The 18,412-nt window shown below is 49.4% G+C and overlaps 1 protein-coding gene across 2 annotated transcripts in view; it reads left to right on the top strand.

Annotated features, from left to right (window-relative positions):
- JADE1 (jade family PHD finger 1) overlaps window positions 1–18,412 on the top strand; it is a 961,679-nt gene that overhangs the window by 698,154 nt on the left and 245,113 nt on the right. For both annotated transcript variants that reach the window (XM_069631059.1, XM_069631060.1), the window contains exon 8: window positions 10,550–10,666. In XM_069631059.1, the coding sequence (XP_069487160.1) occupies window positions 10,550–10,666 (117 nt within the window). The remainder of the gene's footprint in view (window positions 1–10,549; window positions 10,667–18,412) is intronic.

Raw genomic sequence — 18,412 nt, 5'->3', positions numbered from 1 at the left:
CCAAGCCCGGTCGAGGGAGATCCAGGGGTGAAAAGTCATCACCCAAAGTTAATTGAGAAAAGAACTGTTGAATACTATATGTGAGGGGTCGGCGCCTGAAAGAGGTGCACTCAGTGGTTAAGCCATCACCCACGGTGAACGTGGAAAATTACTTTGTTTGTTGTGGAATACATCAGGCCCTTGAGGGGAAAGAGACTTTTATTGAAAAGAGACTTTACCATCGAAGAACCTGAGCTTGAACAACACTGTCGGCTCGTGCTGGAAAAGCTCAAACTTGTGCTGTGCTCAAAGGTCCCACCTTTTCCCATGCTGAAAACGTGGGGAAGGGAAACCCCTGGCAATCACATCCTGACTTATTATTTGGAACACTTTATGGAAACCCTATTCCACACTCTTTCTGTAATAAGTTGTAAGGACTTGGCAATGGTTTTTTTGTTTTTGTTTGTTTAGTATGGGCCCTTTTATTTGACTCAACCCCACTAGGCCTGCCTTATTTTTCATTTGATGGTCGACGCTTGGTCCCATCTTAGATTTAGGTTAGGCTTTTTACATCCTGCCTTCATTGTTCAATAAACAACCTTGAACTTTGATCACTTGTGTCTGTCTTTACTGTTGCTACCATGAGTTCCTTACAGGACCTGTTGTCAGTGAAGTTCTGCACCCCTCAAGGTTGAAGATCCATCGAAGATTCTAGAAGGCCATCTTGTGCCTACTTCGTGCCCTCCGACCATGATGGAGAAGGACGAAAGGTCCCTCTTGAGTCCCTGCACCAAATGCGGGCTACGGAATGTGTTTGTGGAGGACCAGCACCTACAATCCCTCTACTGCCTGCACCCGGACCATAAGGAAGTGGAGTGCGAGATGAGCCTCAATTTCTCTAAGAAAACAACGAATGACAGGCATAGAAGGCTGGCGGCATGGCTTAACACAAACAAGGCCTCTGACCAGTGCTCCGAGCAGGGTCATGCCTTGTCCAGGACCGGCCAGTCCAAGGATCGGTCTTCTAAGTCCTTTTGAGTGCGCCTCATCCATGGGCGCACACAGTAAAACCAATATCCGCAAGTCCGAGTCCACCGGGTTCACCGCTGAAGCAGGTCCCAAAGGGGATAGGCCGCAATCCGCATCACCTTCCGCCTCCAGTGCCAGCCTACCATCAAGCTCCTCTTCAAAGAGGCAGTCATCTACCCCGGCTAAGCTACGGGAGAAATCTGAGAATCCGCCGACAGAGGAGAAGGCCGCGCAACCCAAGCAGGCTCAGCCTTCACAGGCAAAAACCTTGACGGCGACTCCGTCGACTGCTGCTACCACTACCACGGCAGCTACGGGTGCAAATCCTATGAGGGTAGCTCCCACGGTGCAGAAAGTGTCCCTGCCCCCAAGGCGCGACACCACCACAAAGACTTTGGCTGCAGGCACACCAGAAGGGGTTAAACTGGCCCAGGTCCCAGTTGAAACCCCCCGGGGAGGAAGAAAGGGGGGCAGAGCAAGGAGGCCCCAAAACAGCCCTCCCAGGTCATCACCCAAACTATTGCGGTCTCGTCCACGGACAACGAACATCAGGAGTCCTTGCATATGGTCCACGAGGACGATGACGGCGGCCCAGGGCCTAGTGTTCCTGTTCTGTCTTCTCAGCCGAGGGACATTTCTTTTGATATTCTATCGAGACTACACACCTCGGTGTCAGAGATCCAGATGAGAATGCCTCTAGCGCCAGTACCTGTGGTCTTCCAGGACCCCGATCAGCCGGCGAAGAGGAGGAAGGGTATCACTACATATTATCCCCACCAGAAATATTGCTGTATATATGGTAGTCTGGAACGGCCATAGGCGATATTTTTTGGGGGGGGGTCATTTTGGGTTTTTTTGGGAGCAGGGGTTGCGGGGTGTCCCTCGCTTCTTTAAAAATAACGCTGGGGTGTCCCATGCAGGTTCCATGCCTTAATATCGGCGCAAAAATATGGCAATATTTTTGTATGTCGATATTTTTGTGGTGATATTAACACATGGAACCAGAGGAAGTGTCATCTGACAGCCCCATATAGACCTCCTGCACCACGTTGGGCCCCAACGCCCCCAGCAGACCCAGACCCAGACACGGGTATAGGAACAGATACGGCCAAGATGACTAAGACCTAATCACAGCAGATGGTGAATTGCCACATTTGGATGCCCCACATTGGGTATCCCCATCCGATGTGGTGGGTTTGTTCCACTCCATGATCGGCAGGGCCTCTGAGCTATTCCAGGTGGTGCCTGAGGAAACCAAGAAGGAGGGCTTATTGTATCAAAGGTGCCAAGAGCTCGACTATCATGGTGGTGCCCTTTCTGGACGATATTTGTGAAGAGGGACTGGCCCTCATGATGAACCCTTGCATAGTTCCAGCCAAGCGGGATAGGCTGGAGAAGAAATATAGGGTGCCGGATTCCGCACCAAAGTGCCTGAGGTTGCAGCCATCGCCAGACTCTGTTGTGTCGGCGACCGCGAAGAAACGGTCGGGTAACCCATCCTCGTTGACTTTGGTCCCTCCGGACAGCGAGGGAAAAGGGATGGACGCCATGGGGAAGGTGGTGATTTACACTGCAGCATCCTCAATGAAGGCAGCCAACGAGCTGACCAGGTACGACAGGGAATTGTGGTAAAAGCTACGACCGATCCTGGAGTACCACATCGACGATAAGAAGATGGAAGCCCTTGCCCTCTTACAGGAAGGAGAGGTGGGGTCAGATCACGCCATCACAGTGCCAGTGGACGTCGCAGACACAGGGATCGGGCAAATGGGGAACAGTTTCTGCTTTTGTCGACAGGGATGGATGAAAGCCAGTAATTTCCATCGGGAGGTTCAAGCAAAGGTGCTGGACATGCCCTTTGACTGGGAAATTCTGTTCTGGAAGGCTGTCGATGCGTCACTCAATGCCATCAAGACAGACACTGAGATGGACTGTTCCCTTGGCACTCTCCAGCAGCACCGCTTGTTGTCTTTTCGCTCCTCCAGCGGGATATCGAGCAGGCCCTCAAAAGGATTCTCCATGTCGTACAGACAGCCTTGCCGATCTTCAACGCAAGAAGCCTACAGAGTCCACTCCCAGGCCTACGGTAGCAGAGAACAACCTCACCATCGCCCGCAGGGCAGGACGCTGGTGCCCAAGCCAGCATGAACCGGCCAGGATGTCTGGACCCTCACTCGTGCACCGCGGTGGGAGGCTGGCTGATGCGGTTCATCAGCGAGTGGAGAAAGATTACCGACGGATGGGTGCTGGATGCTCTTGCCCAAGGACACACTTGGAGTTCCAACTGAGGTGTCTGCGCATCCCTCCGGTTCACCATCAGGGGCAGCACATCCCACAGCTTCTGTAAGAGGTACGAGCCATGCAGGGGCGATAGAGCTAGTTCCCCAACAGCTCTGGGGCTCCGGGGTCTATTCCAGATACTTTCTAGTCAGAAATACAAAGGGCTAAAGACCCATTCTGGACCTACGACTTCTGAACGAATACTTAAACATCCCTTCAGGATGTTCACGTTGCAGCATGTGCTTGGCTAACTGGAAAAAGGAGACAGTGTGACGTAATTGGACCTGGAGGTCGCCTATTTCCACGTCCCCATTCACAAGAAACATTGGAAATGTCTACGTTTCGTGGTGCAGGGCCAGCATGACCAGTTCAGTGCCCTACTATTCGGCTTGAAGTAGGCCCCAAGAGTAATCATGAAATGCCTGGCACCAGTGGCGGCCCATCTACCCTTTTAAAAGGGTAATCCCGTACCTGGACTGGCTGACTGATATGTGCCCGCTCGCGGGAGCTGGCCGACGAGCACACAGACAACCGTCCGAATATTGACGGATCTGGGATTCTCCATCAACTATCCAAAGTCCTGCTTAACACCATCGCAGAACGTGCTGTTCCTAGTTGCGAGACTCAATACAGTGTATTGCCTGGCGTCGCCCTCGGAGGAGATGCTAGCAGCCATTCAAGGAAAGGTGCAACAGCTGTTGACAACGGCCGCGGTGCGGGTCATCAAGTCGTTACTGGGCATGTTGTCTTGCATCTACCTCGTCCGCCTCTGCAGGTTGCAAAGGCGACTTCTACTGGATGCACGTTGGATACAGGTGTCCGGAAGCTTCACAAACAAGATCCCTCTCAACAAAGAGTTCCGACGGGCGATAGTGGTGGGGCGTCTGCTCCAACATTGCCCAAGGCACTGGATTTCAAAACCCCCCATACCAGCAGACTGTCGCCACGGACGCCTCCCTGAAAGGTTTGAGTGTACACCAGACATCTGCACGCCAGAGGCCTGTGGCTGCCGGAGGAGAACGATCTGCATAGCAACATCCTGGCGCTATGGGGAAGTGTTCTAGGCTCACAAGTTGTTCCTACCGTCTCTGAAAGGCAAGGTGGTGAGGAGCTTCACAGACCACACCACCACCATTTTCTACATCAGGAAAGAGGAGGGCAGTCGATCGCTGGTGCTCTCCAAGGAAGCGCAGGACTTGTGGCACTGGGCCGTCAGGATGTTCCTCGTCCCTCTTCACCTGGCAGGAGTAGAGAAGACCATCACAGACTCCCTCAACAAGGAAGTACGCTCCTGCCAAGAGTGGGAGCTTCGTCAGGATCAGGTGGACCACCTGTTAGTCAAATGGGGCAGACCCCGGATCGACCTGTTTGTGACATGGCAAACTCCAAATGCCTGGGGGACACGTTCTCCTTCCCATGGGAAGGGCGGTTTCTGTACGAGTTTTCTCTGTTCCCTCTCCTGCTACGAGTCATCAACCCAATCGGACAGTGTCAATACAAGATGATGCTCATCGCCCCGGCATGGCTGAGGGAGATATGGTATCGGGACCACCTGAGCCTGTCCGTGTCACCTCCAGTCAATTTGCCAGTGGTTCCAGATCGTCTCGCCAGAGAGGGAGGCGCAATCCTTCATCATGAACCAGGATCGCTAAACCGGAGGGCTTGGATCCTGCAGCCATACAGTTTGGGGGTTAGGAGTTTCTCGTCAAGGCCAAGGGGTTGTCTACCTTAAAGTGCTATGGGCATAAGTGGAAGTATTTTGCTACTTGGTGCTGTTCGCAGAGGATTACCCCTCTGAGGGTCATGTCTCCACAGCTCCTCTCATACTTGCTATCCTTTGCAAAGGCTGGTCTGGGGCACGCCTCCATGAAGGTGCATCTGGCAGCTATCTCCCGCTACACCAGATCCCCAGGAATATCCTTGTTTTGTCCCACAGACTTGTGAAGGAGTTTCTCAAAGGACTTTTCTGATCTTTCCCGCCAGCAAAGGATCCTACCCCGGCGTGGGAACTCAATGTGGTTCTGACGAGGCTCATGGGGGGGGGGAGGGGGGGCCTTAGAGCTATGCATCATGCCCCTATCAAGTTTCCTTCGTGGAAGACGGCTTTCCTTGTGGCCATCACCTCTGCCGGATGTGTAGGTTTGATCCAGGCCCTATCCTGCAAGTAACCGTACCTGACTTTCTCCCAATCAAGGGTGGTACTGCGTACGCACCCCTCTTTCATGCCAAAGGTTCAGTCTGAATGCCACCTCAACGAGCCTTTGGTGTTAGCTGTTTTCTTCCCAAAACCTTTGTCGCCAGCAGAAAGGGCCTTGCAGTTGCTGGATGTTGCTCGTGCCCTGAAGTTCTACGTGACCCGCACAAAGAGTTTTCAGAAAACTTCACAACTGTTCGTGAACTTTGGTCCTGTGAACCATGGGAAGGCCTTGTCCAAGACTTCCATTTCAAGTGGGCTATGCGGCTGCATCACGCACTGTCATCGGTTGGCATACCGACCGCTGTCCGAGAGCCCACTCAGCAGACCGATTGCTGCGATGATGGCGTTCCCGTCTGGTGTGCCCCTGTTGGACATCTGCAGGGCTGCTACATGGAGGTCCACGCACACCTTCACAAAGTTCTACTGCGTCGACAGGGATTCCATGGAGGAGTCCAGAGTTGCCCAAGCAGTGCTTCTCAACCTGTTTCCTTGAGGCGAGTCTGTTCCAGAGGTAATTGCTTCTGTTGCGCCTTGCCACCTCCCGTGGTTGTGTAATGTTGTACTGCTATGTATTCTTTACTCATGAACATGTGAATCCATGCTGGCGAAGGTTTAAGTTACTTACCTGTAACTATTGTTCTCCAGCATGGATTCACATGCAAAACCTTCTGGCCCCTCTGCGGCTCTTCTTGGAAATACTGTCACCTAACGTGCTTACCAAATTTGAAGATTGCTGCCAGAGGTGGGGCTTGGGGAGAGCATGGTCATTGGATGGGGGCAGTCTGACCCAGAGGACAGTGATTGGTTTAGAGGAGAAATACAGTTTTTAAGTGAAAGTAAAACAGTTCTTTCTTTTACAGAGGATTCCCAAGCTGACGGGGAATATTCATGAGCATGTGAATCCATGCCAGACCCATGCTGGAGAGCAATAGTTACAGGTAAGTAACTTAAACCATATATTACCGCCCACTTGATGGCCAGGGCTTCCAGTTCTACGGTGCCGTATGATTGTTCTCGAGGAAAGTGTTCTTGAGATGGTATTGCCCCCAATCCGACTTTGGAAGCGCTGGTCTGTAAGATTAACTATTTAATATTAAAGTCTGGCATTTTGAATACTGGTTCTTGATGGAGCCTTCCCAGCTTTGATGAACTCACTCCTCCAACTACCCACCGGGTAAGATTTGTCAGTAAGATTAGCTGCCAGGGTGGAATAATTGGGGATAAATCTGCAGTAGTACTGGTTGATCCCAGGAAGACTTGAAGGTCTTGTTCCGATTTAGGTGTTTGTTGCACCACCTTAACTTTATCAGCCTGGGGTAGGACAAGGCCATTCCTGACAAAGTAACCCAGATATTTGACTGCTGATAAGGCTTAATGGCATTTTCTTGGGCTAAATGGGGTTTTCTTGGGTTAGCCTTTAAGCCTGCTTTTTGGAGGGAAAATGCGATGGTATGAAGATGTTGTAAATGTTCCGGCCAGGTATTACTATGTACCACAATTTCATCCAAATATGCTCCACAGAAAGCAGCATAAGGACTTGAGGTTTTGTCCATGAGCCGCTGAAAGGTGGCAGGGACTCCATGAAGGCCAAAGGGAAGTATCTGGAACTGAAATAAGCCTTTTGGTGTAGAAACAGTGGTTTTATCACTATCACCCGGATTTAAGTGCACCTGCTAATGCCCTTTTTTGTGTGGAGATGTATTTGGCAGTATCCAATTTTTCAAATGGCTTCTAATTCTCGTCATGGGATAGTGATGCAAGGTGGAAATTGAATTAAGCTTCCTAAAGTCAATACAGAAGCGGCAAGATTTGTCGGGCTTTGCAGCTTGGACATTGGGGGAAGACTGGTGTCCTGTCAATTGGTCGACTGCAATTTGGTCGACTGCAATTTGGTCGACTGCAATTTGGTCGACTGCAATTTGGTCGACACCATTTGGTCGAATGCCAAATGGTCGAATTTTTTTTTTTATTTATATATTTTTTTTGTGGGTTTTCGTGTGGGGAAAGAAAAAAAAAAGAAAAAAAGGGGGTTGGGGGGGGGGGGACCCACCCAAAAAAAACCAAAAAAGGGGTAAAAAAAAAAAAAATATTCGACCAAATGGTGTCGACCAATTGCCCTGTCGACCAAATGTTTTCGACCAATTGACTGGTAACCGGGAAGACTAGGGCTCGATGAGATCAGCCTTGAGCATCTCTTCCAGTTCTCTCAATAATTTTCCTCCTAGCCTCGGGAATTCTATATGGCTTTAGGTTGACTGTCTACCCCACAGGTGTTCCTATATAATGAAAGAAGGTAGTAACTCTACCCGGCTGTTCGGAAAACCGCGGGGGGCAGAGTGTGACTGCCTGAGTAAGTCCTTAAGGTCTTCCTGTTGGGAGACGGGTAATGATTTGGGAATCAACTAATTCCCTAACTCAGGCTCTGTAATTAGTGCAGCCATAGTCGCCATGGTTGCTTCGCTGGGGGTCGATCTTCCATTCTTTTAATAGGTTTACGTGGTATATTTGTTTTCTTACGTCTGTGAGGTTGGGAAATGACTAAGTTTAACAGGCCTTTTTTCTAAGATTGTATTCTACCCATACCATTTAGAAATCATCTTGGTCTCGGATGTGGGAAGGAGAACGAAGACTGATTGACCAATGGAAAAAGACCTTGCTGCCGCTTGTTTATCATAGACCTCCTTTTGATGTGCCTGGTCTTGGCCTTGTTTTGGTTACCCTGGGCCAAGCCCAGAATCAAGAGTATTCATCCCTTGTTCCCAGAGGGAGAAGGGACGAATACTCTTGATTCATCAGTAGGTTGACTGTTAGGAAAGATTTTATTTTTGTAAACTTTCCCTCCTTAGATTCCTGTGACACCCCATTCGATTTGCTCAGTTTTTATCCTGTACTGGCTTTTTGAAGGCAAGCAAAGCCTCAGCTTCACTTGCCTTGCATTTTGCTCATAGTTTTCTTTTTTAAAACTTTATTTATAAGACGGTCACAGAGCAGGCCTTTTGCTCATTGTTAGGGCATACTGGTCAGTCCTTTAGATTATCAGTACTGGGAAACTGTTTCCCTTTTTAATTCTTGTGATTTTTAACATTGCACCCAGCATATTAAAGTGCAGTGCAATGGGGATACTTTTGTATGACATTAGCTTTTTACACATGGCATTTCTGGTTACTTGTATATGTGCCTAAAGCTGGTGGCAGCAGTTAGTTTTACAGTTTTTGTATGTGCACATTCACGTTTACCGCATATGGCTACTTAATGTGGCTAGTGCCCTAAAATGGCTGTGCCATGAGATTCTTTGCTTTTTCGTTGTCCATATTGTAGTCTGCACTTCTTCCTGCCCTGTGTGACGAATTGAGGGAATATGTCACTTCTCCCCAAAGACTGGGGAGGTGAGCCCACTCCTCAACACCCTACCTAGGGGTCTAGGCAAATGGGACTTCACCGGGCGAGACACTCCCCTACCCCCCTGTTGGGGACAAGGAGTCCTGCCCCTGTGAGGAACCTGTGATGGGCCCCAAGTGATGACCTATATGGACTTGTATAATAACTCAGAAGGTTATTACTCTCATGAAGATAAACTGAATCTATGTGGTCGACAAGTTGAGGATGTCCCTTTAAATGACTCGCCAATGGACTGCTCTGAGGAGGTTGAAAAGGGATGAGGGATCAAAGAACCAACGAGACAGGCCAGCAACCTGAGAGAGAGCGGAAAGCGGAGAGAAGTAAGTGAAATTCCCTGTGCGTAGCCAAGCAGAATAAGGCTGGGCTGTTGCCAAACGAAAAGCCCATGTAAGCCAGATAATCTGACGCAGAGCGAGAAACGCTGGGAGACCGGCTTGTGAAACCGGAGGATATTCCGACTAGAGGTTGCTGGTGGTGTGACCACGAAGCAGATGTGGTGGGCAGCTTGGCACACAACTATGCCGATACCTCTGCAGGAGTAAGCAACTTCTGACTCGAGTCATGGCATCAACTAGGATATAACTGGACGCAAAAGACACTGCTGAAAGTAAGCCACAGAGCTTCAAGGACACAGAGAGAGAGTACAAAGTCCAACAGTTCCGGAAACAAGACATTACTCTTCTCCACTTCCTTCTCTCTCCACCTTTCTCTCCGCTCTACCACTCTCTCCCTCCTTTTCCGAACAGCCTTCAGAATGGCCACCTGGTGTACTTCAGAGTCTCACAAGTCCCTGGCACCCTCCCCAGTCCTCTCGCTCTTGCCTCCGGGCCTGCACTCGCCTCATTGTTACTGCACTTGGTCAATGACCCTTGAGAGTGGCATCTCTCAGCACTTAGCCCATCTTTTGACTGGGCGCACTTGCCCCCCCTCTCCCTGCACTTACCCCTCCTCTCCTGCACCTGTCTGCGCACTTGCTTGATCTGAATGCACCATGCCTTGAAGATCGGCTATCTGTTTTTCCCTTGTTTTCCCTCCTTGCATGGTGGCGCCTCAGTGCACTTTGAAAAACTGCAGAATCGTCGTCCAACCTATTTGCTGTTATCTACGCTGTTAATTGAATTATAGGCACTTGTACCATGCACCCACTTTGCCTGTGCAGACTTGTATTGTTCAGAAATTCAAGGGCTTTGAATGACTGTTCCCTTCCTCCTTGAGTGCTTTGAAACCCTTGCTTTGTGTATGGGCGCTTTACAAATTACCAATACCAAGATGCAAGCATATCACTATGTATTATTTATGACCCCTTGGGCTTTAAATATTGTATAAATGTGTCCTAATTATTATTTACATATTGTTTCAAATACACAATCCACATAGGTGTGTTTGTTCAGTATCAGTTGGCTTGGGGAGCCAAAAGTAGCTTCTGGTAGCAGTTGGTGTCAACCTAACCAGGGACTTGGCCACAAGCAGGAGCTAACTAGCTCCCATCTCCCCTCAATTTTGAACCCTGAGGGTAAAACAGGGTTATAGATTATTCAAAAATGTCTTTGGCAACAGTGGTTATTAGTAAATTTATGAACTGTAGGACTGTTCGTCGGCATAGTTTAATTCAGTTGTTCTGCAATCAAATGTTTTCAAAAATAGTAATCTCTCCTTCTACTTTAGGTTAGCATAGGAAGCCCAGAGAAGATGGAACCTATAACAAAGGTGTCCCATATACCCAGTAGCCGATGGGCTTTGGTGTGTAGTCTTTGCAATGAGAAGACTGGAGCCTCGATACAGGTGATGTTCTACTTCTTTCTTTTTTGTAATGCTAATCTTTATAAATGCAATTAGAGCACCACTATAAAGAAACAAAATACCTGTATTTTTTATGTACGGAAGTTCTTCAAAATGTGTACGTCTTACTCTTCACCCCTCTTCTCCACTGCCTTGCCAACTTATTCTTGTTCTCTGAACAGTTGATAATCATAGCTGATAAACTGGGTGACTGTCACTTGGTTGCCCTTCACTACAGGCTGTCTTCAAATTCTCTATTTGATTATTACCTGTGAATATGGGCAAAACCTAGTTTTGTTAAGTAAAATGTTAGTTGTCACCCACATTCAATTTTGATCCGTAATGGGGAATTCTGCTGCATCCAGTCAATTTTTCTGAGTACCATCCAAGGCATAAATTGGTTTTGCAAAATTGATTAGCAGAAATTACTAAACAAAAAAAAAGAAACATCCAACCTAAAAGATTGGTATTTTTTGTGTCTATTTTTAAAGGGATGAGCAGTTAATTGCAACAAGGCAATTGCCTAAATAAGACGCAGTTGCGGCCAACAATTAAATGTTTTACAGCAGTATCTCCAGGCCTTTTTAACTGTGCAGCGCTGGCACCATCCATTTATCACGTGGACATTCAGTAACCTTTAGAAGGCCTTGTGCTTGGGAATAATATATATTTACAAAACCACAGACCCACTTGCAAATTCAAAATCTTACAATTATTTCAATATCATATCATCTAAAGAGCCAATGCTAAGGTTGCATTATACTTTATCTTCAGGTTGGGTGAACCAGCACAACCTTCTTTCACAAATGTAATTCATCAATAGTTCATATATAAAATCTATTTTATAAACATGAAAAAAGACATCTACAACTTAAAGATGGCCCTCACACCGCTAGCACTGTAATTAGGGCACTAGCGCCTCCCGGCAAGCTAAACCCCCTCCCTCCCCCCCCACTGCTCCCCTGCCCTGACGGTGTGCCAAAGCGGGGGGGGGGCACTGAGGTGCATTGCGGGTGCTCTGAGGAGGTGAGGCCATGGCAGAGAAGGACCGGAGGGGAGCGGACACGCCGGTATGCTGGAGGAGGCGGAGCAGATTGCCCGCCCCAGTGTTTGCATTGGCCTGGGGCCGAGATGCCCAGCAGGGAAGAGTGAATCTGTGCAGGGCTCTGTCTCCGTTCGTGTTCCGGCCCGTGCTGCAGGACGGTGCCCAGAGGTGAGGAGAGCCCTGGGCTGGTGCCAGTGAACGAGTGCAGGTCCCTGGCGACACACAGCCGATTGCCGGCGCGGCGCATCCCAGAATGGGAGACCGCCAGGAGGGAAGCGGGTGATGGATTCCCCCCTCCCCCGGTGTCAAGCTAAAGAGTAGAGAAACGTGGAGGAGAGGCCTTCTTCCCTCCCAGACAGGAGCGGTGAGCAAAAGAGGAGGGGGAGCGGGCTGGAGTCCTTCCTTTCCTCCTCCTCCCCCAGCTGAAGTATCAGGGTCTGCGGCTGCAGCGAGGACTGCCCAGACCAGCCCAGCAGGCAGTGGTCCATACAAGTGAAGGAGGCAGCCCCCTGAGGGGAAAGGGGGTGACTGCTGACCACTATGAGTGAGCCACTTGGTAGGAAGGAATTAAGCAGCAATAGGACAATTGCAAAAGGGGGCAGCTGCTGTGAATTGGTGTGGGCTGCTATACACTGTCCTGGGACTCTCCTTTCTGGAGCAAATACAGTAGAAACCTGCAAGACTGGGCCTGCACTCTTTATACAGAGGGGGAAGCAGAGGGCCATCAGAGTACGGATTTGTGAGGCAGTGAAACCGGCCAAGACGTTGGAATTTAAGGGGATGCCTGGGGCACAGGGTACCCCCCTACCTAGGCGGAGAAGAGAGCGCAAGTACCGGAGCTGGGGCCCTATCGTTGGGAAAGGCTTGGCCGGGGCTCGGGGGTGTCTGTTGCAGGGAGGTGTCCCTGGGAGGGCAGCTACAGCATCGGAATAGCGGAGGAAGGAGGGGGCCAGTGGTGCGGTTGCAATAGGATAGATCCAGGAGGTGGGAGAGCCTCCCCCCATGGGATACCTAATGTTGAGAAATAAAGCCAGCGAGATGCAGGCTACCCCAAACCCCCGGATAAGGGCCCTGAAGGTCAACTACTGAAGCTATGGAGGAAGGAGAGTGAGGATGGTATGGTCGCGGACCAGGGGCTATTGGCGGAAGCAGACCTGGGGGGGGGTAGGAAGTCTTCCCCAGGGGATCAAGAGGTAACCAAAGATGGCTTTAGGCAATGATTCCAGGACTTCAGCAAGATGATTACTGAGATGCTGCAATCTCAGTTAAGCATCATTAGAGCAGAACTTGCCCAATGCCTCCTGGAGGTAAAAAATGACATTGTGGCCCAGACGGAAAGGATTGACATGACAGAAAACACACTTCAAGACCTGGCCAAAGACAAAAGAAAGACGCATGTCTTGGTGGAGAAGCTTGCAAGAAGTACACAATCTTGAATTGTAGGCCGAGGATTTTGAGAATTGCTCCAGACGGTCTAATATAAGGATCAAAGGCCTGTCAGAGGTGCTGTCAGACAAGGACCTGCATGAATCTATCCAGCAAATATTCGCAGATCTGCTGGAATTGAACATCTGGTCTGACATCCAACTTGACCTTGTACACAGAGTGGGGCCCTGGAGGGCACAGCCAGGGCGAGGGATGTGGTGGTGGCCTTACAGCAATATAGGCAAATGGAGAGTATATTACTGGCCACAAGGAGGGCTGACCCAATCAAACAGAGCAAAGCTCCAATTATACCAGGGCCTGGCGCAGTCCACTCTGGTCAAGAGGAGGTTGATGGGCCCAGTGGTAAGGGCTCTGGTGAAAGCCAGAGTAAAATATAAATGGACCTTCCTTTTTGGACTGCTGTTCTCATGGGAAGGGAGACATCGGGTTACCACCTGCGAGGAGGGGATGAACATTTTGAAACTAGAGGAGGAGGCCGCCCAGCATCCACTCCAGAAGTCGGTGGGAGAATACACTAAGAGAAAATTGTGGGGGTGGATGCGGGTACAGGAAAAGGGCCAGAAAAAGAGGGCCCTGAGTGGTCCGGAAAAGACACCAGGAAAAGGAGGCTCACTAGAGGACGCAGCAGCGGAAACCTCACCCCCTCCGGCTCAATCCCCATGACCAAGTTTCTGGGTTAGCCCTTGGATGGTTGAGCCGACCTGGGGTTGGTTGGGGAAGGATGTTTGGGTAGGGTAAAGTTGGGGGGACAGCTGGTCATGAAAGGTCTCAGTTCGGGGCGGTAGAAGCGATGGCTTAAAAGTCAAGCTGGTCACTCTCAATTCCCTGTCAAAAGGCAGAAGGTCGAGCATGGCCTGGGAAGGGAAAGGCCAGAGTGGGTGGCGCTGCAGGAGACTCGTATTCAAAAGGCTGACAGGCATAAACTTAAACTCAAAGGGTACCCCTTGTTGGTTCAGGCCAATGCAAATGGCAAGAGAGGCAGGGTGCCTCTGGCTTTCTATGCACAACCGGGATTACTCATCACAGAAACACTAGGGGACCCCGAGGGCAGATTCATAATAACATTAGATGGGAAGGCAAGGCTTTTACAGTGGTGTCAGTATATGGCCCCGATACAGGACAGGATGTGTTGCTAAGGTCCGTCCTGGCCAAGTTGGACCAATTCGCAAAAGGGAAGATTATCCTTGCAGGGGACATCAACCTGGCTTTGGACCCTGACAAAGATAGAAGTGTGATATACCAAAACCAAGTAGCCCCTTCCAAGAGGAGTCAAGAATCCATGAATCGCTGAACCATGTGGTACTTTGGAGGGATAAGAATGTTGTGCAGTTTTGTCAGATGACACCACATTTATATGCCTTTACAATATTTTGGGACCCTCTAATTTTGCCACCTCTTGACAGAATCCCACAACACTTTGCAAAACTATTCAGGATTAGGTCTAGAATATAATTGCAATATTACATGCAGTTTCATTGAGTGGCACTGAAGTTATAAGCCATCCAAAAACTGTTTTCCCCCAACCCTGTAATGCAGAAATGGGTACAGATGCCCCAGGACATCTGAAGTGTCTGCTGAGACCACATGACTGCCCCAGGACATCTGGAGTGTTTGCGGACTGTCGGGAGTGAAACAACTTGTTTTTTGGCTTCTTATGGCCATATCCCATCCTCATCCCCTCCCAACCTCCCCAGAGATTGTTTGGTTAGTTTGACAAGTGCAATGTATTATTTTTTTTATTTTATTTTTTTAGCCGCGCTGTCTGCAGACCCCAAAAAGTCTGCAAATCCAACATGGGGGTGTTACACTGAAACAGACGCATTTCACGTTTTCTCACCAACCAATCGGCAGCTGCATCCCATGTCCACGGACCATGCAAAAGTCAGCAAATTTTTCTGGGCCAATCAGAGGCCAGTCCGCGGACCGAACAGGGAAGGGAGTCCGCAGACCAAGCCGCTGCTCCTGCCCCAAATTTGGTGAAAATCCGTCCAGCAGTTTGGGCTGTAGGCGTGAGCAAAGGTTTTTCCCATTTTGTCCATGGGAAAAAAGAAATTTAGGGACCCCCTATAACTTTGCTCCCCACCCCCTTGACCAAACCTCCCCAGACTTTGCAACAAAATTCAGAATGGGCTATATACTTTTTTTGCAAAGTTTGGTGAGGATTCTGCCAGGGAGAGCTAAATTATAAGCCAACCTAAAAGTGCTCTTCCTATGGGTTTAGCAACTTAACCATAACTATATGGCCGCTACCGCAGACCATGTAATATAGATTTCTGAGGCTTTGTTGTTTTCGAAACTCGAAAAGGGACGTCGACAGGGCGTGCCAGTAATACTATCCCTAGTGTGACGTCCACTGTACCCATGATCCCTCAAGCATCGAAGTCCCTCAGATCGTTTTTTTCGCCATGCTAGACAGACGCGTATAGCGGAGTTCCTTTCGGCGATAAACCATTAACTTTTCACAATTACAATAGTATTTCTTTCTATCCTTTTATCGACTGCCGAAACACCACGCCAGTGAAGAAAGAAAACTGCTGGTCGGAGACCACCGCGACGGACCGTTAGGCCTTGGAAGGCCGCCTCGGATCAGACAGTAGGGAGAGAGGGGGGAGGCCAATTTAGAATGCATATTCTCCCCTTCATACACTTTTTTCGCCCAGCTGCCATTTCCATAGCCCATAATTATGGAAAATACACCATTTAAATGTTGCCCTAAGTGTAACCAAAAATTCCCGTGGGTGGACAAACACTTTGTTTGCAATTTGTGTCTCCCAAGAGACCACGTCGAGACATCTTGTAGAGTGTGCAGGCTCTTCAAGCCTAAGACGTTAAAGGACCGCTCCATGAAACGCTGGGCCAACTATGCCAGGCAACTCAAGGCCATGGAGGTAGAGGGAACCTTTAGCGATAGCAGCGACGCCGTACTTTCGGACGGCAAGGGCAATGGAGTAGCTTCAGCTACTCAAGCGCAGACCCCCGACCCCGTAGGGACAGGCCGGAAGCCATGTTGTGGGGACTACACCCGGAGGTGGCAGCGCTACAAAAGCACACACCACCAAGCACATAAACCCCAGTCGAGATTCGACAAAGAAGTCGAACACTCGACATTTGACACCCCGAGAAAGGTCCACTGAGTCCCGGTCCTCTGGGCAATCTCGATCAAGATCGCCACACGACAGGGTTCAACCATCGAAAGACGGCAAGGCTGTCGCTCGAAAAAATTCCTTCCGAAGGTCCATCGTCCGTAGACGAAGCCTCGGCTCTCACACCCGAAATTCGACGCTCGACGCCGGATAAATCGGCAGGCCCCAAGAAGTCTGTGAAACACTCCTCTGGGCCCCAAGGTGGGGAAAAAACATCATAAGAAGTCCTCTAAAACACCTCATAGGGACAAGAGCCCTCCTGTGGTGGTTTTTCCCTAGAAGGGAATATTATCCAAGGCCTTAGAAAACCCTAAGCACTCTAGACCTAAAGTGATACCTCCCACTGATGACGATTTAGGTATTTCCCCTCAATCTATTGTGATCCCAAGTTCAAAGGCATGGTCTTCCCAAGATATTGATAGGGTAATGCGAAAAATTACCTTCATGGCCAATTTATACAAAAAAAACAGATTACTTTGAGTTTCCACTCCACTCCTCCCACCTCCGCCCCTTCCGGCTCTCAAGCCTCTGCCTTACCCACTCAACTCATTTCCAAGAGGTCTCGCTCTAATGTCCCCTTACAAGGTACGGTTATAGATTTATATGACCCTGAATTGGAACAAGAAGACCAAGGAGATCTCTCCTTTGTGGATGCATCTGACCCTCGACTTAATGAAGAGGATACAGATGAACCTTATTGTGGGGACGACGAGGACCCAGAGGTAGACCAAGAGGCTAACCTGTACTGCATAGATTCCCCTCTTAACCAAGACGCTCCAGTTGTCGATAATCAACCCCTCCTCAATGAAGTCTTAGCCAAAGCGGCGGAACACTTCCGAATTGACACACAAGAGGTACAGGAGGATAGAGACTTTGCAGAACAAAAACTTTGGTGGACAAAAAGACAGTAGGCCAGTTTATTCCACTACTAAATCAGTGCAACGCAGGATACAGCCATCCTTAGAAGCACCCAATCTCACACGGCCCGTTAACCCGCATGTGGAAAAACTATTCAGGCCTGCACCATCAGACCCTTTGTATATTGGGGGCCAATTAAGACCAGACTCATTGGTTGTTACCACAACTAGAAAAAGAGCAGGCACACCCCTTGCTTCCTCCGAGACTCCACCGGATAAGGAAAGCAAAAAGATCTATACCATGGGCAGAAAGGTCGCCTCCTCTGTGGCCTATCAAACCAGGATAGCCAACAATGCAACCCTTTTGGCTAGTTATAATTGCCGTAAGTGGGAAGATATGTCTGCGTTACTTTCGTCTGGCCTGGAGCCACTCAAATCACAACTAGTTTAGGTGGCAACAGGTGGAAGGGCTATATCTTTCTGTCTCCTTAAATCAAATTTCGATGCAGTGGACCATGCTGGAAGTGTCATTGCAGAGGGGACTGTTATAAAGAGGCATGCATGGCTGCGCCAGTCAGGCTTTAGACCTGAAACACAAGCCACTCTAATAAATATGCCAGTGGAACCTAACGTGCTCTTCGGTAAGGCCGTGGAAGACGCACTGGAAACAGCAAAGGACGAGTATGACACTGGGCCTCATTACACGGAAGGTGGTAATGGTTAGCGGTCACCGTTAATGGTAACGGTGACCGTTAACCATTACCGCCTTACTACGAGGTCCCTTAGCGGGTTGGTGCTTTAACGCCTGCTTTTTGCAGGTGTTAAAAACCAACCTGCTAAGGGACCTTAGTGCTAATTACGGCACCGCAAAATTGCGGTGCCGTAATTAGCACCTTCCCCATTCCCATTATGCCCTATGGGGCAAAAATGGGAATGGGGAAGGGCAGTGGTGGAAGGGGGAATTACTGCCCCGCCAACCTTGGAATGGAGCGGTAATTCTCCTTTCCACCAAGGCGGTGCCGGTATTTTACCGGCATGGACCAAGGTGCTAATAGCACCTTGGTCCTCCGCCTTCCGTGTAATGAGGCCCACTGTCTTTAGGTCAGCTCACAAACAAGCCTACTGGTCAGAGAGGTAACGATAATTTTCGCTGTTTTTGGGGCCAAAATTCACAAAGAGGATCCAGCTACAATCAAGGACAAGGCTCCTCCTGGGGGAATAATCAAGGACAAGCCTTCCCAGGCTATCCCAGAGGGCA

The sequence above is a fragment of the Ambystoma mexicanum genome, chromosome 6q (assembly GCF_040938575.1).
Source record: "Ambystoma mexicanum isolate Mex_15411 chromosome 6q, UKY_AmexF1_1, whole genome shotgun sequence".
Taxonomy (NCBI): Eukaryota; Metazoa; Chordata; class Amphibia; order Caudata; family Ambystomatidae; genus Ambystoma; species Ambystoma mexicanum.
This window is presented reverse-complemented; position numbering and strand designations above follow the sequence as displayed.